The sequence below is a fragment of the Hyaena hyaena genome, unplaced genomic scaffold (assembly GCF_003009895.1).
Source record: "Hyaena hyaena isolate Hyena2069 unplaced genomic scaffold, ASM300989v1 scaffold_6, whole genome shotgun sequence".
In the NCBI taxonomy this organism is placed as follows: domain Eukaryota; kingdom Metazoa; phylum Chordata; class Mammalia; order Carnivora; family Hyaenidae; genus Hyaena; species Hyaena hyaena.
In genome coordinates, this window is record NW_024080638.1 from 8,274,985 (window position 1) to 8,301,626 (window position 26,642).

At 53.4% G+C, this 26,642-nt stretch overlaps 1 protein-coding gene across 4 annotated transcripts in view; it reads right to left on the minus strand.

Annotated features, from left to right (window-relative positions):
- Positions 1 to 26,642, minus strand: part of WHRN (whirlin) — a 92,767-nt gene that overhangs the window by 54,480 nt on the left and 11,645 nt on the right. For all 4 annotated transcript variants that reach the window (XM_039240241.1, XM_039240264.1, XM_039240257.1 and 1 more), the window contains exons 2-3: positions 12,636 to 12,854; positions 201 to 326 (exon numbers count right to left, since the gene is read on the minus strand). In XM_039240241.1, coding sequence (XP_039096172.1) covers positions 201 to 326; positions 12,636 to 12,854 — 345 coding nt within the window. The remainder of the gene's footprint in view (positions 1 to 200; positions 327 to 12,635; positions 12,855 to 26,642) is intronic.

Here is a 26,642-nt window from a genome sequence, read left to right on the forward strand (position 1 = left end):
GTGTGTGTGCTGCTGCTGGCTCTGAGCTGCGAGTTGGAGGCATGAGGCCCGGGGGGGCTCCTGGCTGGGACCAATCCCCAAAGTGGGGTGCCGACTGCCTCTCCAAAGGCTACACACAGCTCCGTGCAGGGCTCCGTGGCCCTTGACCACACACATGCAGCCCCGGCGCCCATCCCCTCCCATGGGAGTCAGCCGCTCACCTTGAGTCCGCTGCCTTCCGCTTCGGAGCCTGGGTCCACGCCGGTGACATAAATGCCCAGGCCATACTCGGCTCCCCCTCGGATCGTAAGGCCCAGAGACCGGCCGTCCCCCAGCACCAGGTTCACCTGCGGGAGGGACAGAAGATAGCACTGGAGGGTCATCAGGGTGACAGGAACTTCCTTGGGGAGGGGGCTTCGCAGGCTATGGTAAGCCCCTGACTTACCTTGAAGGGCACACGGATTCAGGCCTGGAACATTCCAGATCCCCTGCCCCAGTTCTGCCTCCACTTGCTGAGTGACCTTGGGGAAGTCCCTCTCCCTCCCAGGGCCACAGCTGTAAGTGCGGTAAGAGGAAGGCGAGGCAGGAGGGGACCCCTGACGTTAACATCCCGGAGCCTCGACGTTCCGGGTTTTCATGTGCGCTTCATACTGCGGGAGCCACGTACACCCTCGCTGCCCTTCAGCACACCCTTCAGCCAGGGAGAGGCTGCTCTGGCCCCAGGCTCCCTCAGCTCCCATCTTCCTTGGGTTCAAGGCTAAGTGCACTCTGCCACTAAGGATCCCCTGCCTCCTCCCCGGAGGCCTCCCACCAAGCCAAGGTCTCCGGCCTCCCCAGGGGTCCCCTGCCCTGCCACCCACCCCAGCGGGTCACAGCTGCCCCCCATTCTACAAACACTGGGAGCAGCGGCTGAGCGCAGAGCCGGTGCTGGGCCAGGGACCGAGAGGCCACCCAGGCACAGTCCCACTCCCGAGGGGCTCACCAGAGGGACACACGGACCGGTGAATAGACCTTCACAGGACAGTGTGATCAGGGCGAGATGGGGCGGCCCACGGGGCCATGAGAATGCACAGAGGGTGCAAGGCCCTGACTGGGGGAGGGTGGTGGACAGGGGGCTTCCTGGAGGTGACATCTTCAACCAGGCAGGGGCAGGGCAGGGGCAAGAGGGGCTTCCCAGGGCTACAGGTCAGAAGTAGGGGAGCACGCCTTGCCTAGATAGGCCGGTGGACCTAAGTCAGTGTCGCCAAGGCAGGGCGCACAGAGGGCTAGCTGGGGGGCTAGGCGGACGGGCAGGGGAGTCTGGGGGCGGGTTCGGGAAGGCCTCATGATTCGTGAAGGAACATGCAGGAGCGCGCAGGTTCAGTGTACCCTGAGGATGAGAGAGTAATTTATGGAAAGGAAGCGGCCCTAGAACAGCTGGAACTCACCCCAAAAGGATAGAAAATACCCCTCAAAAAGTTAATACCCAGGCACAAGGAAGGGACCCGAGAAGAACACAGGGTGACTGCCCCACAGGACAGCGCGGGCACCTGTCGGCTTCAGGGGAGGGCAAATGTCACGGAGTTAGGGAAGCTTTCTGTTTCCGAAAAGTTATTCACCCAAGAATCACCAAGCGCTTTGCCCAGTCATCCGAAGTCTTTTACGTATATTATCTCACGTAATTCTTCAACCACCCTGGGTGGAGGTGGTGAAGGGGACAGACTCAAGTCCAAAATGCCCGATGAGACGGGGGCTGCTACGTGACCCTGGGCAAGTTACTTAATCTCTCTGTGCCTTGGCCTCCCCACCTATGAAAGGAGGGTGAAAATAGCCTTATGAAGTTACTACGGAAAGGATCAAATTAAGAGACACAGGTAGGCTAGTTTCTGGCCCAGGGTGAATGCCTGGTAAGCGGCAGCCGTGGCTGGTTCCATTTTGCACATGACCAAACCAGACAGGGCCACAGTGGACTGCTGCAGGCTGGCGGGCGGTCGTCCCGAGAAAGCCCCAGATGGAGCGCCTTCACGGCGTTTGGCTCCGGAACTGCAAACTCTGGGGGTGGCCCCAGCCCCCTTTGGGCCACAGTGGTTCCCGGTTTCCTCCGGAAACAGAAGACCACATTAGAAAGGACATCATCCGTGAGGCCCTCGTAGCTCTCGGGAGGCACCTGGGAACGGTGACCCAGAAACATCGGAGAGATGGATGTTCCAGAAGCAGGAGGCTCTGAGCACGGGCTCGGGACCTGCGCCAGGCTGGCCCAGCACGGCTCTGCAGCCGGGAGAGCTCTCGGTGACATGGGTGCACGCCCCCCACGGTCTGCCCTCACACAAAGATCTGTGTGTCTGGGAGGGGACAGCGTGCTGGTCACCTGTGCAGGCCCCGTGGCCAGACCGCTCAGGCCTAATCCTGCCATAACTCTTGCTGGGTGTGTCGCTCTGCACCAGTGACCCCAGCTCTCTGCGCCCCAGCTCCCTCATCTGCCAAACTGCGGAAAGCACGGTTTCGTTGGAGTGTTGTTGGAGATGAATGGGTCCGGGCGGGAACACTTAGACTCGAGCCAGGCGCTCAGAAAACACCGGCTGTTGCTCGAATCTCCGGAGTGGCCCTCTCCGGCCAGCCTGCGGCTCGCTTGCACAGCTGTCCTCCCAGAGCCAACAGGTGCGCTGCTCCGGGGGCCGGGCCGGGCTCTCTGGGTGCTCGCTCCCCCAGCCCCAAGTCTGCGCCAGGCCTCGAGCACGGGGCCAGGTGACAGGGTCCCTGTCTGCGGAGTGTTGGCTGCTGGTGGCTCGCAGCAGGGGGGGTCCCTGCCAGGAACTGCCCCCTCCCCAGTGGTGTCCATGCAGGGACTGGGAGAAGGGGGCAGGCGAAGAAAGAGCCAGAGTCCGGCCTCCATGCAGGACAACGCTGTGGGGCCAGAGCAACCCCAGTGCTCCCGCGGGACCGGCCGCGGCGTCACAGACCAGTCCCGCATCCCTGGTGCCGTCACCAGCGTCGAGCCCGGGGCACGGGACTGCTGCTGTGATAAATGGCCACACACGTAGCGGCTTCAAACAGCACAGATTCATTATCCTAGGTACTCTGGAGGCCAGGAGTCTAAAGTGAGTGGACAGGACTGCGCTCCTTCCAGAGGGAAGAACCCGTTTCCGGGCCCTCTCCAGCCTCCAGAGCCGCCTGCCTTCTCGGGCTCACGGCCCCTCCTCCATCTTCAAAGCCAGCGGGGTAGAACTTTCCCACTGCTCTCTGCTCCTGGCGGTCCGTCACCTTTTCTCAGACTCCGACCTCACTGCCTTGTTCTCAGGATCCTTGAGGCTGCACCGTGCCCACCCACAGAACACAGGAGCCGTCACTCCCTCACGTCTGCAAAGTCTCTTTGGACATGGAAGGTGATGTCTTCCTAGGCTCTAGGGAAGGGGCCACCAAAGGCACCCGTCTAGAAACCTCCTCAGGGAAATCTCGGTCTCAGGGTCTGTTCTAGGAAGCCTGACCTCAGCCAGAGTGTCTCAGAAATAAGATGTTGGAGCCCTGAAGGCCTAGAGGGTCATTCTGGGGAAGGGGAAGGGAAGACACATATTCTGGGAAAAGCAATGTGTCCAGAACTCAGAACCTGGATAGAGCTGGGCCCCCCGGAGTCCCATACGGTTCTGTCTAGCTGAAGTATGGGGGGCAAGGAGATGGGGAGACGGAAAGGGACAGGGGTAGCCAGTGGGGGCCGTGAGCCAGGCCGCAAAGCGTGGGCTTTAGGCCAGGAGACTACTGGCCCCCAGAGGGGCTACTTTTCTGGAGAGGGTGTGCACCTTGAGACAGTGGTGGAGAGGGGGAGGCAGGGGGCTCAGGCCTGGGGGAGGCCAGTGACACGGGCTGGGGACAGAGCCAGGAGCTCTCATCCGGACTCCCTACCCCACCCACAGAGAGGACCCCTTCCTCTATGCTCTGGGGTCCCCACATCAAGGCTGCAGCCCAGCTCACGGGGTGGCCTGGAGTCCGTTGCTCCCCTCCCCCACCTGGGCTCTCCAGCCCCGAGACCCAAAGATTCTGGGAGGAGAGAGTGGAGACAAGCCCCGTGACGCCGTCTGCGGCAGCCCCCGCTGAACGCTGAGGATGAAAACAGAGCTCCTCGCGTCTCCGCCGCCTCCCCATAAATCCTTTACGTGAGAATGAAACAGAGCCTTCATCACAGAACTGTACTAACAGGGTAATCTGCCTCAATCACTTTGCTGGAATTCAACCAGGTTTGGGAGGGAAAAACCCATCACCTGTGTGAGAGGAGCCTGAGCTGTGAGAGGCAGCCCGGCACAGTGAAAAGTAAGCCATTCATTCCCACGGACATTATGAAGAATAACTCATTAAATTAACTAGTCACTACGTGCACGGAGTATTTCCTAAATCCCAGGCACCGGCTGCATGATCCCACTTAATCCTCTCTCTTCCTCTGTGGTTTCCATTATTATCATCCCCATTTTCCCGATGAGGAAACTGAGGCCAGAGACGTAAAATGATGTGGCCAAGGCCACACAGTCGGCGGCTGGCCAGTCCAAGCATTTAACCAGTAGGCAGCGCTGCCTTCCAGGGGCCTGAATTCAAATCCTGATCCTGCCCTTTACCCTGGGAAACCGTGGGGTGAGGCCCAATGCTTCTGTGTTTTTCAGTTTCCCCATCAGTAAACTGAGACTTGTACAACCTACCAGAAGCAGGCATGGCCATTCCCTCCTCTCTGCCTTGCCCTTGAACCCCAACCCTACCCAGAAAGCAACAGAGAAGCGCCCAGAGATGAAGTCAGTCCAGGCCCACCTTGTCACTCTCTTTCAGGGATATGGGTAGTCCAAGCCACTTCTGGCCAATGGACATGAAGTACGTCTGCTGGTGGATGCTGGGAGCAATTCTTCCCCCTCCCCTCCCAGAGAAAGGAAAGGCATAGGCACAGGAAGAGAAGGGCCTTCTGCCTGCCTGCCTCGCTTCCACTCTGCTTTGGACACAGCCGTGAGAGGATGTGATGGCAGGTGCAGCCGCTGCCATTCTGTAGCTGTGAAGCAACAAGCCTGAGACAAAAATCAGCCAGAAGGACAGACTCACCAGCAAACCACACCTGGGGCCCCCAAACCCTGCCCCTGAGGCATCCCATTGTCTGGACATTAGGCCCGGACAGGATGGATATATGCACAACCACTCCTTCATGGACTTCAAATCTTACATCGCCTCCTCAGTGAGGCCCTCCGTGACCCACTCTAGAATTCTTTCACTCACAGTGTCCCCCACGCTTTTTTCTTGCTTCTTCCATTTACTACACACCGTATATCACTTATTTTAACACACACATGTGTACACACACATGAACATAATAATAAACCTTTGAAGGTGGTAGTCATTGGCTGTTTTTTAAAAAATATTTTTTAATGCTTATTTTTGAGAGAGAGAGAGCCAGAGTATGAGCAGGGGAGGGGCAGAGAGAGAGGGAGACACAGAATCAGAGGCAGGCTCCAGGCTCCGAGCTGTCAGCACAGAGTCCGACGTGGGGCTCGAACTCATGAACCATGAGATGGTGACCTGAGCTGAAGTCGGACGCTTAACCAACTGAGCCACCCAGGTGCCCCGTCCTTGGCTGTTGACTGCTGTATTTCCAAAACTCAAATCAGTTTTTGGCCCATTGTAGGCATTCAATAAACATTTCAGGGTGAAAAGGCAGGAGAGTAGGCAGCATCTAGCTGGAGTTTGATAAGCGATGGCGGTTACTGGAATGAATGGCTACACTGAAGGCACTGCTGTGCCCTTCACTTAAACACATGATTATTAACCCCTGAACAATCCCTCGTGCCTGCTGGGACTGTCCCCGTCGCAGGGACAGGGAAGCTTCAGTGACCAAGCCACGGTTAAGGGACTTGTCTCAGGTCACACGATGAGGAAGTTCAGACACCAGGCTTCAAACCCAGGGCCAAAGCCGCCGCTCGCTCTGCACCAGGTTAGGTCCCGGCCTGAGTCAAGGGCAGATTGCGTCCTGTCTCTGTGGCTGATTGAGGGGAGTTTGGGGAGCTGCCTCTTGGGCTGATGGCTTGGCATGGCGTGGCAGCCGAGGGAACCAAGCATCGAACGGGACTTGCCCTTTTGCTCAGGGACAAAGGGCCCAGCTGGGTGACACCTGAGCCTTACCATTGGCTGCTTCTGCCGTTCATCCACCCAATCCCAGGTGCCGACCAAGACTGGAGCCATGAGCTTGGAGGCCTCTACTGAGGCCATGTGCTGCCCAGCCCTGAAGGGCTAGAGCCAGGGCACACGGGAGGGGATGGGGATCTCTTCCTCCTCGGGCACCAGGAGGTGCCTCCTAGACAGGACTTAGATCTGAGGACAATTTGGCCCCACCACGCGCAGGCTGTGTGGCCTGGAGCAATGCCTTCAGCCTTTCTGCACTTCCGCTCTTTCATCTGCAAAATGGGAATATTGGTGCCACCTGCAAATACAGATTTGGCTTAAAAGTCAAATAATTTGGGGCTCTGGGTGGCCCAGCTAGTTAAGTGTCTAACTCTCTTAAGTTTATTTATTTATTTTTGAGAGAGACAGAGAGAGAGAGGGAGGGAGAATACACGCTGAGGAGGGGCAGAGAGAGAGACACACACAGAGTCTGAAGGAGGCTCCATGCTCTGTGCTGTCAGCACAAAGCATGACGTGGGGCTTAAACTCACAAGCCAGGAGATCATGACCTGAGCAGGAGTCGGACACTGACTGAGCCACCCAGGCGCCCCCAAGTGTCTGACTCTTGATCTTGGCTCGTGTCATGATCTGGCAGTTTGTGAGTTAGAGCCCCACATCGGGCTCTGCGAGGATGGCACGGAGCCTGCTTGGGATTCTCTCTCCTTCTCTCTGCCCTTCACCTGCTTGTGTTCTCTCTCTCTCTCGCTCTCTCTCTCTCTGTCTCTCTCTTCGTCTCAAAATAAATAAACTTTTTTAAAAAGTCAAACGATTCTATGAAACTGCGTCAAAATCTGAAAATGCCAGTGTGGAGGAAAACCACCGGAGCACTGGGTCCCCTCGCACCGGCTGCTGGTGTCCATAACCCAACTGATGGCCCTTCTCCGAAAAACGGGGGTGACAGACCGTTCGTGCGGCCTGCGGGAACAACAGACGCAGGAGAGAGGGGCTTCTGAAAGCCCGGCTCTGTTCCGCGGGCTGCTCCGCCTGTGGCTCCTTCACAACAAGGACCCAGGAGAGGTCCGCTGTGTCCTGAAGCTCAGACTCAAGGGCAGGTCGGGGCGGGCGCCTGATTCAGAGCAGGACCCTGGAACACCTTGCTCATCCCCAGCCCCCCCCCCCCCTTCCTGCCACATCCCAGCCCGGGGAGCACATTCAAACATCCTCCACGTCAAGCCGTTTGGAAGTGTGAGCTCGCCCCTGCCTCCGGCTCCTGAACGACCCCACCGTGAACATCCGCACACACAGGAGGCCATCGGGGCCCCGGAACCTTCCCCCAAGGTCTGTTTTCCACCTTGGAAGTTCATCTGGACTGGAACCAGGAGCATCATTACTGGCTCCAGGGGCTCTTTATGCTTTGTGTCTACTCCCGCCAGGCCCACACCCCCTCCTTTGAGGACGAGCCTAGCACCCCCTTTTCTTCGTGATCTCATACAGGTCTTAGCATGCATGGGACCGATGTCACCATCCCCCTCCCTGCTGCCTGCAGGAAAATGTCCCCACTGGTGCCCACACTCCCAGCGGGTCTACCCAGCCCTGCTGTTCCCCAAGCGTAACTCACACACGACACCGGTGGGGGAGAAGGGCTCCCAAGGCCCATCTTGCTCTCTCCACCCTTCCTCCCACCATCACACCCTCTGCCTGGACCACCGTTCTTCCACTGCCAAACTCCAAATGTTACCTCATCCAGGAAGCCTTCCCAAATCTCTGGCTGGCAGCATCTCCCTTGTCTGCAGCCACAGCACTCTCCCTGTCCCTGTCACTGAGCCTATCACCTGGGACCGCGGGGAATGTGCCACGGGGGGCCCTCAGCTTGCCTCCTCGGGGCTCCTCACACTGGGGAGGCACAGGGCAACGTCAGGACACAGGGCTTGGAAAGAGACAGGCCTGGCCTTGCCCCCGGACACCAACCACCCCCAGCTGTGTGAGGCCGGGCACTCATTGCTCTGCTGCAGTACAAAGGCCCCATGTGAAAGCTGCTGGGGAAAAACTCATACCACCTCACCCATGAGGATGGCTACTATCAGAAACAACAGAAAACAAAATGAAACAGAAAATAACAAGTGTTGGCAAGGATGTGGAGAAACTGGAATCCTCATGCACTGTTGCTGGGAATGTAAACTGGTACAGCCACTGTGGACAACGGTATGGTGGCTCCGCAAAATATTAAAAATACAATTACCATGTGCTCCAGCAACGTCATTTCTGGGTATTTTATCTAAAAGGACTGAAAGAAGGGTCTCCAAGAAATATCTGTACACCAACAAACAGTGGCACCATCCACAATAGCCAAAAGGGTGGTAACAACCCGGGCGAACAAAATGTGGTCCATCCACACAACAGAATGTCATCAGCCTTAAAAAGGAAAGAAATCCTGTCATGTGCTACAACCTGGATGAACCTTGGGAACATTAAGTCAAAGTGACATAAACTAGTCAGAAGAAGATAAATACCATCTTTCCACTTATGTGAGGTGCTCGGAGCAGTCAAATTCAGAGACAGACAGTAGACTGGTAGTTAGCAGGGGCTGAAGAGAGAAAGGTACCGGGCAACTGTCATTTAATGGGTTTTAGTTTTGTTAAGAGTTAAAAGAGTCATGGAGATTCCAGCCAGCAGGGTGCATGTGCTCAATACATCTGGAACTTAGTGCCACTTAAAATAGTTGAGAAAGATACTTTTTATGTTATCTGTACTTTGGCACAGTTTAAAAAACACTTCAAGGGCCGTTGGGTGGTGGCTCAGTCTGTTGAATGTCTGACTTCAGCTCCGGTCATGATCTCACACTCTGTGGGTTCGAGCTCCGCACTGGGCTCTGTGCTGACAGCTCAGAGCCTAGAGTCTGCTTCGGATTCTGTGTCTCCCTCTCTCTCTGCCCCTCCCCTGCTCACCCTCTGTCTCTCTCTCTCTCTCAGAAATAAATAAACATCAACAACAACAACACTTCAGAGAACTGTGGCTTTACCCATTTGCCCCTAAACCATTTTTCAATGTTTCCAAGCAAGAAGACACAGGGTGGGCTCCACTCCATCAGCCCCAGCTAACCAGGAAAGAGCCCCAAAGTGTAAGGCCTGGAGACCCGCTGAGCTCGGATGAGCATCACCTCCCCCGTGGGTGAAGGAGAGGTCACAGAGATGAAGAACGTGCCTTTCCTCCCTGGAGACTGATGGGTTGGGCACCAGCCCCCAAGGACACACACCAGAGGCGGCTTTTCAGATGGCAACAAAAATACCACCTTGAGAAACAGATGGCTGTACTCCCTTTGTAACTTTGCAGAGAAAAGTGTGCAAGGGTCCGATCCCACAGGACTTAGATTCAAGCCCAGCAAACATTAGGGACTTCCGTCTACACTGCACCAGGCAGCTGGCACAGTGTTTTCGTTTTAATTGACTCATTCACGGAATAAACACCGAGAACCTGCACGGTGCCAGGCACTGATCCAGGCCGTGAGTGTACCAGGGTGGAGAACCAAGATCCTTACTTACTGCCACGGAGTTTACACAGTGGTGGCCAGAGAAGCCCCTGCCATTGTTTCCAGTGGAAACAATGGCTCAGAGCACTTAGGTAACTTGTCTGAGGTCACACAGCTGGCAAGCGGGGAAGCAGGGATTTGAATCCAGGCAGCCCGGCTCCAGTGTCTCACCCTCCCTGCCAACCTCACACTAACCCGCTTAACCCCCCACAACAAATGTGTTCCGGTTTATTAGAGCTATAGACGCTGAAGGGTATCCCAGAACGGGAGCCTGGAAGAATACCCTGCCCCCATTTGCCTCTGAGGACATGACAGTAACTTGAGAGCAGATGGGTCTGATTCCCTGAGAGTTACATATGTTCTTCCCTTCTGTTCTTTCCCTTAGCCTCTCCGACGGCTCTCGCACTTCAGTGTGGAGCACAGCGTTACTCGAAAGGCTACGACCTGGGAGCCCGCTTTGGTGCCCACTTAGGTGGCTTTCACAAGTAATTTTGTGACACGTGGGATTTTCACGTCCCTACTGCCCTGGGAGCTCGTTTCCCTGGAAGGTGTGTGTCCCCTGGGGCTGGGGGGCGAGGAGTCTTGAAGTTTGGCATGGGAAGTCACGGTGATTTGGAGTATTAGACGAGACCAGGACAGCGGAGAGAAGAGACGCAGAGCCCGTGCGCTCGAGGCCTGGGGAACACAAGTACGGGCCCCAGAGAGATTTCCCCACACTGCTCGCCACAGGAAATGGGGCTTTCCATGCTATATCAGCAAGAACAGGAACAGAAGGGAGGGCAGAAGCTTGTCTGGAGTTGTGGGGTCTGTGAAGGCCACTCTGGTGTGGTCCAGGGTATTTCCGGCCTCCTGAGGACCCCAGATCCTCCCTGGAGCAGAATTCCCTGAGTCTCTGCCTTCCACATTCCTAAGTAAGTTATTCTAAGACTCCTAGAGGGTACCTCATCTCCTCCCAGCCCTCCCACCTGCTCAATTCCAGTGACAGGGCCCTTCTTGCTAAGCATCCTTCTCACTAAGCCTTGAGGAAGTGGGCTGGTTTCCACCTCAGGGCCTTTGCACATGCTGCCCCTGCTACCTGCAATTTTCAGCCGCCAGAGTACATGGCAGCTCCTACTTCCCCCCCAGGTCTCAGCTCAGGAATCACCTCCTCAGAGAGGCACTCCCTGACCACCTCATCCGAAGCAGTGCCCCCTTCTCCTTCACGCTCTACTCCTCTCTCCTGCGTTTACTCTCTTCCGTCATTCTTCACCATCTAAACGATCTTACTTATGCTCCTTTCTGGATCGCTGTCTCACTCCTCCAATGGCCTCCAGCTCACCAGACGCTTCCCCAGAGCAGGGCCTCACCTCTCTTGTCCCTCTCTCTATTCCTCCCTCCCATTACAGCATCGAGCACACCACAGGTGCTCACTAAGTATGGGGTGACCCGTGGAATGGGTCCTGATGGCCACAGTGCCCTCCGGGTCTCTCTTGGGTTCCTGAGCTTTGAAATGTGGTTAAAGGACAGCAATCCCACAGGCAGGGCGGCCGTGAGGACTCGCTAGGATGCTGTAATGCTGTAAGCACAGGGCCCGGCACCCATCGTCACTGGCCCTGATGCAGGGAAAGAGCTCAAGGAGAAGATAAAGCAAGTCCTCTGCCCAACCCTGGAAAGGCGGCCGTGACAATGACACAAGGCCGCGCAGGCAGCCTTGCTTTCTCACGACTGCCGCTGAGCAACACGGATCCCCTGGTAGGGAGGGGGTCCGAGCCCACCTGTGCCTCCCCCCTGACACTGGCCACCACGCAGAAGGCCAGGCGGCTCTGCAGGAGGTGCCCACTGTCTGGCCACCCTGCCCCTCGTGGCCCAGCACCGAGGCCGCGGCCCCCTCTGCCGCAGCCAGCATTCTGATGTTTGCACAAAACACAAAACCTGCTATGTGAACACTGTGCTCTTACGGTCAGGAAAGCAGAGCTGAGAAGGAGTCTCCAGATGGAAGACCTTGCTTGCGTGGCCTGGAGGCTCGTGGCCTCAGGGCTGTCAGGGTCAAGGTCCTAACATACCTGGCGAGCTGCCTGCAAGAGTTACGTTCTTGGTCTCAGGACCAACCACGGGGTGCAGTGCAAACAGCACCCAGAGCTAAGTTCAAAAACTCAGGGGAATCCTCTCTCGGGCTTTGTTTTTTTTTTTAAACAGTCAAGATGTGAGAGAAGGATGGCTTTGGAAGGGGGCATCTATTGATGCCTCTGCTCCCCTTCTCTGGGCAACCACCCTGCCACCACCAGCCACACTGTGGGAGGTCCTGTCCATCACAGTGCCCCACCCTCCCCACCAGCCAATCAGGCGCTCCCTCCCTGGACTAGCATCTGCAGGGGGAGGAGACAGGGAAGACAGTGGGAATCCCTTCCCTCTGGGAGGAGGCCGCACCCCACATCCTTCCAGTAAATTCTCGCTCCGTACAAGGTGGCCAGCACCTGCTTCTGCTTTTACAGCCCAAGACCCACGAGTGCACAAGGTTCCCTGAGGAGCCTGGAGTCCCAGCAGCTGCCTGTGCTCACACGCCTGGGTCTGGACCACTGAGAAGTCAAACCCTGTCTAATGGAAAGAGCCGGGTTCCGAGCTGTCTCTCCTCCCGTTCCCGTTGGGGGAGGGGGGGCTAGAGCGGTGCAGCTTCAACCTTCAGGAGGGCCAAGTGCCCAGAGGGTGACGATAGAGGGAATCTGGGTCCCGGAATCAGACGAGGGGCAGAGCTGCGGCACCAGGCCAGACGGTCCCCTCCGCTGTGTGTCAGGGAGAAATAAGGGATCCCATTTAAGTCACAGTCTCAGGCTCCTTGGTGGCAGGAGCATAGCCTGCATCAGAATATACACTGCACAGGTCCAAAAGAGAAGAGAACAAGATGACACCCTTCGGCGGGGGCTTGAGAGAGGACAGAGACTCGAGACAGCCAAGCTCCTGTGTCCAGCCTCTGGGAGCTTCCCTGGTCTGGGTTTGGTCGGGAGAATGGGGTCTCGAGGGGGCCGCCTGCCGGGGCTGACACCGGGCAGCTCACCTTTTTCTCTTCGCCGCCTTGCAGGAGGCTCAGGGTGCTCCTCGAGTCACCCTCGCGCGGCCTCAGGGCGCTGCCAGGGGCCTGGGGCAGGCCTGAGGGCGGGGAGGCGCTGAGGCCCTGGGGGTCCACCCAGGTGTAGATGTGGTTGGTGACGCAGCCCCCGGGGATGCGCCCGGCTGAGTACACAGACAGCACCAGCTTCTTGGAGCCCTTCAGAGCCTAGAGAGAAAGAGGGAATGCAGGTTAGCAGGAAGGGGGGCAGGGAGGGACAGCCCTCCCACACCCAGAACTTACTTCTCCCGGGCCAGCCCCCCGAGTCCCTTTCTCTCCTCCAGCCCTCAGTTTTTGTCCTATGGAGATATCGGTTCCGCCCCTGCCTTGAAGTGGTCCAAACGTAAGACATACGATCTCTGCGCAGCTGTGCAGAAAAGAGTGGCCGCGGCAGGCTGAGGGCTGCATCCCTAGGGCGCCCTGCTTGGCCGGCATCCGGGGCCCTGGATCCTGAGTGCTTCCTCCTATTCCCTCATGGAGAAGGGTGGCTCACCATGTCTAGGCTACTTGCAAGCTACGGGGGGGAGGGGGAGTTCTGGAATGTGGTCCAGGGAGAGGGGGCCTCTGCGACCAGACCCTGATAAAAACCCCAGCACGGAGTCTCTACCAAGCATCCTGGGAGACAACGCTTCACAGCTCATTCTGTGCTCATCCATCCTTCAGTGACAGGAGACTGAGGCGCATGTGCCCAGTTTCCTGCAGGCGGCTCCCTGTGCTCCTCCTGCCGCGCTTCCTTTGGCGGTAATAAATCTTAGCCACAAGTACAACCATACGCTGAGCCTGGGAGCCCTCACGGAAGCCTGGGGATGGTCTTAACGACCCCGACCAGACAGTCAAGAGATAAAATTAGGGATCATGAGACGGCTGAACATTTATAAAGAGCCTGTGCATGCAAACACCCTGCTCTGTGCCTGGCATGCTTTTTTATCTCCTGAAATCCTCATGGAACCCAATCCTCTCAGGAGAGAGGCCCGTTAGAGGAAGGAACAGAAGGAAACCACCAGCCCACACAGCTCACGAGGGGCTCCTTTTCCCCAGCAACTAACTTTGAGTGTGGACACCACCCTTATTCCACATTTTCCAATGCGGGGAGGGAACGGCCACAGGAGAGGGGAGCCCGGACTCTGTGCCCAGGGTGACGCTGAGGTTGGCCACCCTCCTGTCCCTCGGGGCACCTGGAGCTGAGATGAAGCCCTTTCTGCAGGGACAGTCGCTCAGCACCAGGACTAACAGCAAGCCCAGCAACTGGCGGCTGTGTGAGCAAACTGATAGTCACCTGCACACACGGAGCCCATGCTGGCGCTGTGATCACGTTTCAAAACTGTTCCAGAGAGTTTGTAATGCCGTGCGTATGTGAGCTGTTGTCCTGAGGTGAGGTCAAAAGGATATAAATTGTACCTTCCGGTATGGCCTCAGTCACGTTAAGAGAAAAATCGCACAGGAAAAACATAACAAAACTGAGGAGTCCTGATGCCAAGATGCCAATAGGGTGTCTCTCTTGTCATTCTGTCCTCCCTGGTTCTCAATATTTTCTGAAAGTTCCAGAATGAGGATGCTCTGCCTTTGATAAAAAAAAAAAAAAGCCCAAAAAGCGGGGAAGGGAGTACCTAGCTCTCTGACTCCCCCAAGCTTGCGCCCCTGGGCCCGCAACTCATTCCCATACCCTGTACAGACAAAAGGGGCCAAGGAGAGAGCTTTCCACCACAGTGGGGGGCCCTGACGGGACTTCTGAGCCTGTGCTGGAAGACGGGCAGGCCGGGTGATGCCGGGTCCCTCAATCCACAGCTCAATGCCGGTCCCCCACCCCCGTGGAGGCCTAATGAGAGGGTGGCAACTCTCCAAAAGGCTGCTTTTAAAAAAGATTTCCGAGAAGATGAACAGGGAGAGATTTCGTGGTCCGTTAACATTCCCTGGGACTCCCCAGGCAGAACAGCCGGGGAGATAGAAGCCGGGTTAAGTGTGAGGGGCAGGATGGAGAGGTCAGGGGGCAAGCAGGCCTCTGGAGGCAACGGGGGAGCGGGTCACAGGGCAGGAGCCTCCGAGGCCTTCCTGACCCCTCTCCCCTGCCCAGGGCTCCCCCCCACCCGAGGGCGCTGCTGGCTGGGGGCCAGTGCCAAGTGACCTGTCTCCTCCCTGCTCCCTCCCCTGACAGACTGTGAGGCTGTGAACCCAAGCCCCTGCCATTCCATCCATGAGCCCTGACTGAGGGCCTACTGTGTGCCCACACCGTCCTGGCTCCTGCAGCCTGGTGAGACCCCGCCTCGCCCCGCAGGCCCTCAGAGAAGCCTGGCTGGCCTGACCGGGTGAGGAAAGGCACACGTGGGCCCAGAAGAAACCGTAACGTTAATGCGCAGGCACCGTCCTGCGGCCGCCTTACTCATCTGAGGCGGACAGACGGCTGGGCCGGGATGGAACAGAAACTGTGGACTGACGCAGACCTATGTCAGAGTCACCCGTCTGTCACTTGTCAGTCATGAGTCCTCGGCCAGGCAAAGCACCGTGCAGGAACGATACCCACGTCTGGGGGGCCGTGTGGATCAGTGAGCCCACATGCGTGAGGGCCCGAGCCCCTGCACACAGTAGGAGCTCTGCAAGTGGCAGGGCCCCCTCGCCTCCCTTCCCGGAGCATCTGCATTGAGAAGGGAGACCAGGTACAGAAAAGCTTTGTCCAGGGAGTCACAAAAGAAGGGGGGAGGCGTGGAGCATGGTATGTGTTCTGTAAGCGCTGGCAAGAGTGGAGTTCTGGTCAGTTCTATAAATAGGCAAGCAGCAACCTTGAGAGCGGAGAGGAGGTTAATGCCTTTGATGAGAACACCATAGAGACCTGGTGCCGGGGAGGGCCCGGGGCGAGAGGGTCACCGAGTCTCCCACGCGCTGCCCACCTCCAGCGGTTTACAGAAGGGGACCCTGGGATCCCGACATGGGAAGGGACAGAGAGGGCACAAATACACAAAGCACCGCCAAAACCCAGGAGGCCAGCCCTGGGCAAGCCGCCTCCCCTGTGCACCTCAGTTTCCCCATCACAACACTGGGGGACCAGAAAGTCTGATGGCCACTCAAGCTTCGATGGGGCCAGGACCTGTGATGTGGGCATGTTTGGAAAACGTGGACTCCCACTGGGTCCCGGAGAGCAAGAGTATCATCCTCCGCGGCTGCCTTCTTTATGTTTTCTCGTAAAACTGAACAAAAATAGGATTCCTGAAACAGCACTCGTGACATCTGGGCCTGGAGCAGGCTCTCAGAACACGGGCGGGGAGCAGTGGCCATTAGCAGCTGCACGGACGCCTCCACCCACTGCCCGTTTTAGTTAAAACCTGTACGTGTCGTGCCGGGAAGGCAAGGGGGCGGAGGGTGGTCTGAGAAGCTGGCTTCTGTCTTCTTAAGGCCGCTTGGTCTCCATGTTTACAACCAACCACCTCCTTGTTTTGCAGACTGGCTTTGGCAGGGCGCCTGGGTAGCTCAGTCGGCTGGGCATCCAGCTTAGGCTCAGGTCATGATCTCACAGTCCGTGGGTTCGAGCCCCCCGTCAGGTTCTGTGCTGACAGCCCTTCGGATTCTGTGTCTCCCTCTCTCTGCCCCTCCTCTATTTGCGCTCTGTCTCTCAATAAATAAATAAATGTTAAAAAAAAAAAGTTTTTTTTTTAAATAAAGAGTGGCTTTGAACCAAGAAGTGAATTCTGAAAGAAAGCCGGCTGCTGAGTGCTCCCCAGCTAAGCCGTGCACCCGATCCTCGCATGCACGGCCCCCACCACCTCGGGTGCGCCAGGCCCTTCGTTTCGCAGAACTAGCAGCTTCTCTGGCCAGAGTGAGCCTCAGTAGCAGGCAGCTTAGGGGGCAGAGGAAATGAGAAAGAGCTCTTGCTGGGAAACAGGCCCAGACGTGTCCCCACTGCGCCACTGGCTTGCTGGCTGGTCCTGTGTGGTCCAGGGCTCCGTCTCCTCTCACTGAGAGGTCGGTTTTGCCAACCGGCAAGGAGCAGGCTGAATTCACTAATTGCTGAGGTCCTGCCCCGATATTAAACTTTAAGGTCTTCTGGGTAGTGGCTACCTTCTCGAAGAAAAGGTTGTATCCAAGCACAGGATAGTCATGAGTCGCGGCAACGAAGAGATCGGGGGCTTTGGGAGACGCAGGGACAGAGCCCAGTCCTCGGCATGCCCGTTTAAGAGCAGGTACTCGAGACTGCACTGGCTGAGGTTGCTCCCAGGTCCTTGAGCCAGAACTTGAGCCTGGGGGCTCTGAGGCTCCCTGCCAGTGGAAGGGACCGAGAGGGTTTAAGAAAACGCCAGAAGGACAGATGGGGCATCAGGCATGGCAGGGTGCACCCCCAACTCAGCATTGTCATCGGCAGCAAGGGGACCTTCCAGGGGACCTGAGGGCTGGGGAGACGGTCTCCAACAAGACTCTGGCCACCTGCCTCTGCTCTGGCAGGTGGTGGGTGGCAAATCACATCCAACACCTAGGTTAGGGCAACCCACATGCTCTGCCTGTGCAAGTTGGGGACTGTCAGCCGAGCCCCTCGCCTGCGTGGCAACCTCCAAAATCAGCCAGTACTCCTGAACCAACTGCTTATTAGCTGTGCCACCTCACACGAGTTACCGAACCTCTCTGTTCATCTGTTTCTCTCCTATCAGATGAAGATCATAATTCCACCCTCTCTTTAGGTAGAGGAGGCCGATAGCATAGCGCCCATCACTGAAGAATTCAAGGGGCTGTGGCTAAAAAGAAAAAAAAGTGAGATGTAGGGAGCGTCCACGATAAGCGGAAGGATCATCAGGGCCCACTGTGCTCCCATACTTGTTATCACGAGTTTGCTGGTCAAACTTGACCAAGGGCTTGCAAGTCAGAAAGTCGCGAAAGCTAGATCTGACCCAGCAGATGGCATGGCTCAGATACTATCCATCACCAGATGACTGTTGAGGCAGCGTGTTATGATTATGGAAATGTAAATTATACGTGTATGTCTTCAAACTTAATAACTTGCTACTTGGATTAATGCTCTCGGGAGGCAAATTTGCCTCCCTCAGCTCTTCAGAGCTGACTATCAAGCCCCCAGATCACAGACCAAGCGACGTGATTCTCTGCCCAGCAGGGAACAGAGAAACAGACTGGAGATGGTCACAGTGTAAGGGGACCAAGGGCTGTGTGCTGGCGTGGCAGATGCGCAGATGACCCTATGTTCAAAAACACACACTAAGGTGCAAGTGTGAAGTGGACCACAAGGTCACAGGACACTCAGACTACTGTCCTCAGGGGCATGTACAAAGGGAGTCTTCCAGAACAGTCTCAAGTAAGGGCACGTCATGGTGAGTCATCCTGTTTATTTCAGGACACAGACGTCGAGGGGCAAGGTTTCCTCTTCTTAGGATCAGAAATGCCCCACCCCAGGAGGGGGAGCTGGTCTAAGACCCAGGTTCAAGTTCACCACCGGGAAGAGAGAAAAGGATGATGTGTGCCTGCTTTTCCTGACCCCACCTTGTCCAGCTGGGGCTTTAGATTCAGACTCAGTGGGCACCAATCCAGACTCTGCTCGTGACCTGCTGTGTGACACAGCAAATTACCTTACCTCTCTGTGCCTGTTTCTGCATTTATTTTTTTTAAGTTTATTTATTTATTTTGAGATGGAGGGGGAGGGACAGAGAAGAAGGGGGAAAGAGAGAGGATCTCAAACAGGTTACACTGTCAGTGCAGAGCCCGGCATGGGGCGTGACGCCACAAACCCTAAGATCACGACCTGAGGTGAAATCAAGCTATTTAACTGGCTGAGCCGTCTGTTTCTGCGTTTAAAATGCAACTGCTATAAGCATTATTAAGATAATGTAGGGGTGCCTGGCTGACTCATTGAGAGGAGCATGTGACTCTTGTTCTCAGGGCCATGAGTTCAAGCCCCATGTTGAGTGTAGAGGTTATTTAAATAAACAAAACTTGAAGAAGAGAATGAAGACATACGTAGTATATAGCGTGTGGCACATAGTAGGTACTAAATGTGAATTTCCTTCCTGAGGAAGCTCCTTCTCCCAAACACGAACCCCAGAATTCTCTGAAGCTCTAATCTACACGGACATAAATACACAGGCAGCCCTAGCCACCCTCTCACAACGTCCGTCACCTTCAGAAACATCCTTCTTTCCTCTAATCCACACTCCACATCTGCCCTGCCTTTGACACTCAGCCTGTTTCCCAACACCTCCAGGAAGCTTCCTGGGTCGCGACTGACTCTCATCCTCCAAGAAGAGCGCTCAGCACACTTCTACGTGTTCGTTGCCACGTATACTACACATGCTGTGTCACCTTCATACACCTCTCTCTTTGACTACAAGGTACATTCCTTGAGGCACACTGCACACGCTGTTTTCTTCATAACCTCCTCCAACAAGGTATTTATTGAGCTTTCTAAATGCCAGGCAGCCCCAGGGAAACCATTCAAATGAGGCCGCGGAAAGATCAGTGTCCTAGACCAGGGCTCAGGCGGCCTTAGGTCACCACCCCACGCTTCTCCACGCTCACGGGAGCACATGCACCCCAGGCACGGCACATGTGGAATCTGACGAGACCAGCAAAAGGGTGGCTAGGACCCACCACTGCGGGGCCGGGCTACAGACATTCCCCTCCTGGCTCTGCCACCTGCCGCTGGCAACCTCGGGCAGGTTACCAGTCTGTGCCCCAGTTTCCATTAAGAGAGCTTTTCTATCACAGGGTGGTTCTGAAGATTAAATTTGTTTGTACACCAGAAGTGTCGAAAGCCCGAAACACAGGTAAGAGCTGCGAAGGGTTTGGCAGGATTACTGTAGGGATTCTAGGGGGGAAGTCTCACCCCACCATCCATGATAACCACTGTGTCTTCTTCCTGAACGTTCTGTGCATTTCATAAACATGCAGACAGACACACACAAGACTACTACTGAGTGATGTTTATGTAAATTGACTCATACTTAACATTTTCACCAGCATGTTTTTTCCAGCTAAAAAGATATACTTTGAGGATCTTTCCTCACCAGTTCAATGACATTAAGCACATTTCTTTCCGCACGACAGCACATTCCCTGGCAGAGACACACCACCACTGAATTCTCCCTCCTCTATTGCTGGACGGTTAGGTTGTTTCTCATTTTTTGCCAGTGCAAACAAAGCTGCGATAACATACTTTTTCACGCCTCTTGAAGCACACATGTGTCTAATTCTCTAGATGGGAGACCAGTGGAATTCATGAGGCAGCGGGCAGCGCATGGTTTTTCATACGAAACTGCGTCCCTCCCTGTTGTAGTTCCTACAATCACCTGCAGGGGGCAGCACCATGACACCGGTGCCTATGGGAATCTGAGATCCCTCGCCCACAGGGGCTGTGGATGGGACTGGATGTGTGGGCTTTCCAATGTCTTTTCCAACAGCGGAGCTCACTCTGGTGCAGAGATCCACCCTCCTGTATGCTTTCTTCTACAGGCTCCAGAAATCTCCCAATTCAGGCAAACCTTGGCTCTATTTTCCAACTGTATCTGGAAAGTAGAGAATTGTAAGGCACCGACATCAAAAGGTATCTTAGGGTGAGGATCCCCCACCCCCAAGATTTTTTCAGTGAAAGGTAAACTCACTAGGAAGCCATTCCCAATAAAGTTCTATCTCATGCTGGCTCTGAGACTTTAGACAGTTTACTTAAGCCCTCGGGCTTCAGCTTTGTCACCTGTTGAACGGGGCTACTAATGCCTCCCCTTACGGAGTTGCTGTGGGGACAAAATGAGGGCTGACGAGACCACATGCACAAAGCATGTGGCATTCAATGTGGTGCAAGCAGGTGCCCAGCAAACGTGGCTGATACCCTTGGTGACAGCCAAATCACGGGGATGGCCACACATTTTATTCTTCTCATTGCACGGATGAGGAAAGAGACTCTAGGTGGGGGCGTGTCTCATGCAACATCACAAAGAAGGTAAGAGGCAGGGCTGGGATTTGAATCTTGGACTCTCCAAACTCGTGGCTCTCTCTCCAGCAGTGAGAGGGGGTTCAGAGGCGTGAGGTGGACCCTCTGCCTTGGCCTCACCAGACAGACGAGGAGAGGGTCTGAAGAGGGGACGTGAGACTTGCAGGCTGTGAACAAGTGAGAGCCCCTGGACTCTTGAACCCTGAGCTGGTGCCGGGTGCGGCCAGAGGGGCTAGAAAGACCCTGCCTTTCAGTCCCACTTTGAGGGAGGACAGATGGATGGTGTGGACTCTGCCCCAGGGGCGTGGTCTAAGGTCGTGAGAAAGTAAAGCCCTCACTGGCCCTGTCTTCAGCCCTCCTTCCCTTGGCACCACATCTGTATCTGTGGTAATGACCTCTTACAGGGCTCACTAACCGCAACAGCCTCCCGGCCTCTAAAATCAGTCTCTGCTGCACAACCAGGACATCCTGTTAATATGCAAGTGGACCCCATCCATTCCCTGCCCAAGCCCTCCTCCCCCCCCCCCCCCGCCGCCCCGTCTCTGATGTAAAATGCAAACTCCTCGCCGTATGTCTCAGGCCGGTGCGGCTGGCCCTTAGGCCCGGCCACCCTCATCTCCCGTCCCTGCCACTCGCCTTGCTTTCGGGGGCAAAGACTCCAAGTTATTCGCACTGCTGCTCCCCATCCCTCAAACCGCAGATCTCAACACACTTACGGTGATTAGTTTATTTGTATCCTTCTCAGTAGATACAGAGTCAGGGGATTCTTCTGTTGGGTCACAGATGTGTCGATAAATGAAAGACAAGACCTCATGGGTGATTCCACGTAAAACGAGAGACCACGAAGGGGGGGCGCCTGGATGGCTCAGTCGGTTAAGCATCCGACTTCGGCTCAGGTCATGATCTCACAGTTCGTGAGTTCAAGCCCAGTATCGGGCTCTGTGCTGACAGCTAGCTCAGAGCCTGGAGCCTGTTTCAGATTCTGTGTCTCCCTCTCTCTCTGCCCCTCCCCTGCTCTCTCTCTCTTAAAAATAAAGATTAACAAAAATTTAAAAATAAAAATAAATGAGAGACAATGAAGAAATATAATTGAAATTGCCCTCCTCCTGAAATGGATTGCCTTCCTTTATTTTCCTTTAATTGCCTTTGTTTTAAAATGTTTTAAATGTTTTTATTTATTTCTGAGAGAGAGAGAGAGAGAGAGAGAGAGAGATAGTGTGAGCAGGGAGGGTCAGAGAGGAGGGAGATACAAAATCTGAAGCAGGCTCCAAGCTCTGAGCTAGCTGTCAGCACAGAGCCAGACTCAGGGCTCGAACCCACGAACCGTGAGATCATGACCTGAGCCGAGGTCAGATGGTCAACTGGCTGAGCCACCCAGGAGCCCCTAATTGCCTTTGTTTTAAAATTGATGTCAAGGAAGAGTTTTACCTCTCTTGAAATACTATGAGTTCTCTAGTGGAATCTAAACAATGCATGGATTTCCCTTTTTGCTTTGGTTGCTAGGAAGCTCACACGTTCATTTAAATATGAATACTATTCCTATTAAAGGCAACACTTACACACACACACTTTCCAATATGGTTACTGATCTCTCTGCCTTTTTCATGATGTACTTTTTAGGTTAAGTCACTCGATTATTTCTGAAGTAGGAAAAAATATTCATTACAAATATATTAACAAGAAAGTAAGTAGGATATGTAGAGTTGAAAGAGGATGTCAAACCACCCCAATAATACAGGAAGAGCTCAATAAAACAACTGCCAAGCAGACGAATGAATGCTGAAGTACATCTCAAGGATCAGAGACACCTTATACACAGAGTTGGAAGCAGGGAAACTTTTCACAGATGCCTAGGCAATAACTCTGCTTTCTCATTCTATTCTCTCCCTCAATTCCCCAGAAATACTTTGCTGCTGCTAACTTTGGTCTACGAATCGTGTCATTTAAAAACATTCCCTTAAATAAAAGCCCCAAAAGTGGTAGTTTATGCTCTTCTGGAATGTTGACATGCGCGGGCAGTGGTATGCTGGGGACTCACTATCGCTCAGAGAACTGGGGCTTTGTTTCGGGGTCCCTGACTGCTGCGCACCCAGCAGGAGGCCAGGATCTGGGGCAAAGCGTGCCGCCATGAGGCTCACCTGCTCTGACTCTTTGTGGCCACCTCACCTCTTTGTCCATCCTGGGGGAAGTCAATCTGGATGGCGGAGCGGCTGTGGGAACCCATCCAAGACCCCTTCCCTGAGATAGAGCTCAACATAAGGATCGTGAAACAACCCAGCAACATATGCATGAAGCAAGAATAAACGGAAGCAGGTGATCCAACCATCGAGGCATGTGAATGTACAGAAATAAAGGCCAGGGAGGGGAGAGGGCAGAGAAATGATGACTGGTTGGGAGGGTGGGGTAATCGGCATCTTCTCCCCTTTCCAGTTTTTTTTTTTTTTTTTAACATTTCAATTTGCCTTGAATTGGGGCCTTACAAAGTAGATTTCAAAAAATCAGCTGCTCATTTCCTCCACTTTCTTTTCTTTATGAATTTGATCTTCTCTGAAGGTTCTGTATGAGGAAGGAAACCTTCGCTCCAGACCTGGGAACACCAAGATTGCAGAGGCTGGAACAGGACCTGACGTCTTAATGGCCCTGATTTCCAGAATCTTTGCTCCAAAATGTCTCCGTGAGTCAAGGCTGTGTGAAAAGAAATAAACGTGAAGGATCAAAGAGAAAGAGAGAAAATGTTGTCTCTGGGGTAATGCTATGAGAAATTTGCAAGACGGTGACAGAGTGGCTGTCCCCTTGCAAAACAACTTGGAAGATAAGGACACAGCAGATTCCAGAAAGATATTGATTCCTTTTTAATGCAATTCTTCAATTATCCACTAAGCCTGGCTTTCAGTCTCTTATAATTTAAGTAAATTGCTTTACAAATGTTCTTTTAAATTTGGTCTCTTAATTCTTTTCCTTTTTTTTTTCTTTTGGGAAGAACTAACAAGATTCTAGGAGTCATAAACATAATCGCGCAAGATGAGCCTCGATGGGCTTCCAATGGAGTTATTGTGGTCTGGCACATCCATCCATCAGAGAAACCTGATTATGTATCCATATTTTCTTGGTCCATGAGTGGATACATGGATGGGATGTATGCTACTTGAGGACACTTAACATTCCTATCCCTCATCACTTTCTGTGCATCCCATCAACAAGGGACAAGCTTCCAATTTAATTCAGCCTCAGAATGAAAACTCTGAATTCAAGGTGGATGAATCAATCAGCTACCTAGCAGCTACTCCTAACAGCCATCTCTTAAAGAAAAAGACAGAACAGAAGATGCAGAAATGTGATTAAATGGACATAGGAAATCAACAAGGTATACACTGAAAAAGCAAATGTACATACGTCACTTACATATATAATGTATTATGCATTATATGTACATAACATTATGCTATATGCTATTTATAATGTATCACATATGAGTCTACACAGCTATACAAATAATAAACATGCTAGGAAGTTCCAACTTTGCTACTTATACAAATTAAAATAGGATACTTTTTTGTCTATCAGATTGGCAAAAATGGAAAAGAAACAGAATATCCAGGGTTGGCAGAAAAATGAAGCATATCCTAATGCTAAGGTTGGTATTGTAAAATGCCAAAGGATGGGACTGTAAAATAACAAACTCTTCCCCAAGAACAATCTGGCAACAGTTACCAAAGTCTTAAAAATCTGCCTCTGCCCTGAGCCAATGCCACCTCTAGAAAGACAGGCCAGGGCATTTTCAGAGACATGCTTACAGATTAATGTGCAAGGACACATTGTCTAAAGCAGCAATATGGATAACATTTAAAAAACAAACTGTCCAGGGGCGCCTGGGTGGCTTAGTCGGTTAAGCGTCCGACTTTCGCTTAGCTCATGATCTCGTGGTTCGTGGGTTGGAGCCCCGCGTCGGGCTCTGTGCTGACTGCCAACTCAGAGCCTGGAGCCTGTTTCAGTCTGTGACTCCTTCTCTCTCTGACCCTCCCCTGCTCACGCTGTCTCTCTCTCTCTCTCTCCTAGAAATAAATAAAAAACATTAAAAAAAAACTTGTCCAACAATAAGAAATTAGTTAAATAAATCATGCATCTCTTTGCTATGATGTATCATGAAGTCATTAAAAATCATGTTTTAGAAACATTTCTCAGGGTAGGAAAATAGTCATGATACATTGTTGAAACAGACTCAAAACCTATGTTCAGAATGGCAGTTTTGTAGAAAATTTCCAGCACAAATTTACACAGATAGGCACAAAGGGGACGGGAAAGACAGCAATCAAACTGTCAATAAGGGGGTGCCTGGGTGACTCAGTTAAGCATCCGACTTCGGCTCAGGTCATGATCTCATGGTTCATGAGTTTGAGCCCCGCGTCAGGCTCTGTGCTGACAGCTCAGAGCCTGGAACCTGCTTCGGATTCTGTGTCTCCATCTATCTCTTCCCCTCCCCCGCTCACACTCTGTCTCTTGAAAAGAAATAAAACGTTAAAAGAAATTGTCAATAGTGATTATTTCTGGGTGGAGCGGGTTATTGACAATTTTTGTTTGTTTTTTTCCTTTGTGTTTTCCTGGAGTTTTTGAGTTCTCTAAATTGAACCCATATCTCTCAGGTCATTAATATACATGCCCACACCCACATCTTATTTTAAAAGCCCAGGCAGACTCCTCTACTCCTCTTCTTTCCTGTGAACCAACCAAACTGGCCCTTTCTTTGTCCCGTCTGTGACAGGGTAGATGGCCACAAGCCCCAGGAGACTCTGTGGGCATGTTCTACACAGCAGACGGCCGAGACAGATTCAGAGACTTTGCCAATCAATGAGCTGATTTCCTAAGTTACAGGTTTATCCTAATGGGGGTTGAGTGGAAGTCACAGTTAATCTATTCATGAAATTTCCACAGACAAGGCACAAAATAAAATCCTGACAAAGGTCAGGACCTGGCGACAGAGATAAAAGAGAGGGGGGAAAAAAAGGCAAAGGGTGCCCAGTGCTGCTCCTGAATCTAAAGTCTAGTCACTAAGATGCACAGACCTCGCCTAGGGCAGGGCAGTCAGGGGCTGGGCGGTCTGGTTACTCGTAGTTTTCTAATCAAATGGTTACAACGTCATCTACAACGTCATCGCAGTAAAGAAAAAAAATCAGAGAAGAAATATACGTTTAGTGAGACATAGCTGTGGCCAGCGCTGTGCTAGGCTGTATGTGACCAGAAGGTGGCAACGAGCATGCACTTTGGAGGCAAGAAGACCTGAGTTCAAATCCTAGTACTGGAGACTGAGCACTTCCTCCTCCCGAAGCTGTTCCCTGTCCCTGGGGGCTGTGCTGGAGAGCTGGTGGGGAGATTTGCATAAAGTCCGGGGGCACAGAGAAGAACGCCCACGGGGGCCGTTTTTATTAGTGTGCCCAGTATCATAAGCTTGTAAGCATCTGTGTGCTGTGTGTTTTATACCAGGAAGAGTCTTATCTGGTAGGGGAAAAAAACCCCAACATAGTGGTGTGAACATAGCAGGTAATTGTTCGATGTTCAAGTTAATAGATACATCCAGTGCTTTAACATGTTCGTGACCCATATGACCATTAGCATCCCCCTTTTAGATGTGAGGACATAGAACAGGGAAGTTACGTAACTTGCCTGCCGCTTGACTATCATTCCCGTGATTCCCATTACAATCCCGTGATTCCTCGAAGAGGAATTAGAGAATCAGTGAGGGGGCCACCTGTTAGGATGAGCCCTGGGTGTTGTATGTAAGTGCTGAATCACAGGAACCTACTCCTCAAGCCCAGGCTACATTAGCTAACTTGACAATAAACATTTTTTTTTTTTTTTAAAGAAAAAGTCATTTGTTGGAGGCCCCACATGTACAAAGGGGCAGAACCTGGGTTTGAACCCAGAGCATCGGGCTCCAGAGCCCAGCCTCAAGCATCATGGGATGCCGCCTCTCTCAGGCAGTGGGAGTGACAGGCACATTCCCCTCAAGTCAACAAAACCTGCTTTGAAGTCCTGGCCTTTCCACTTCC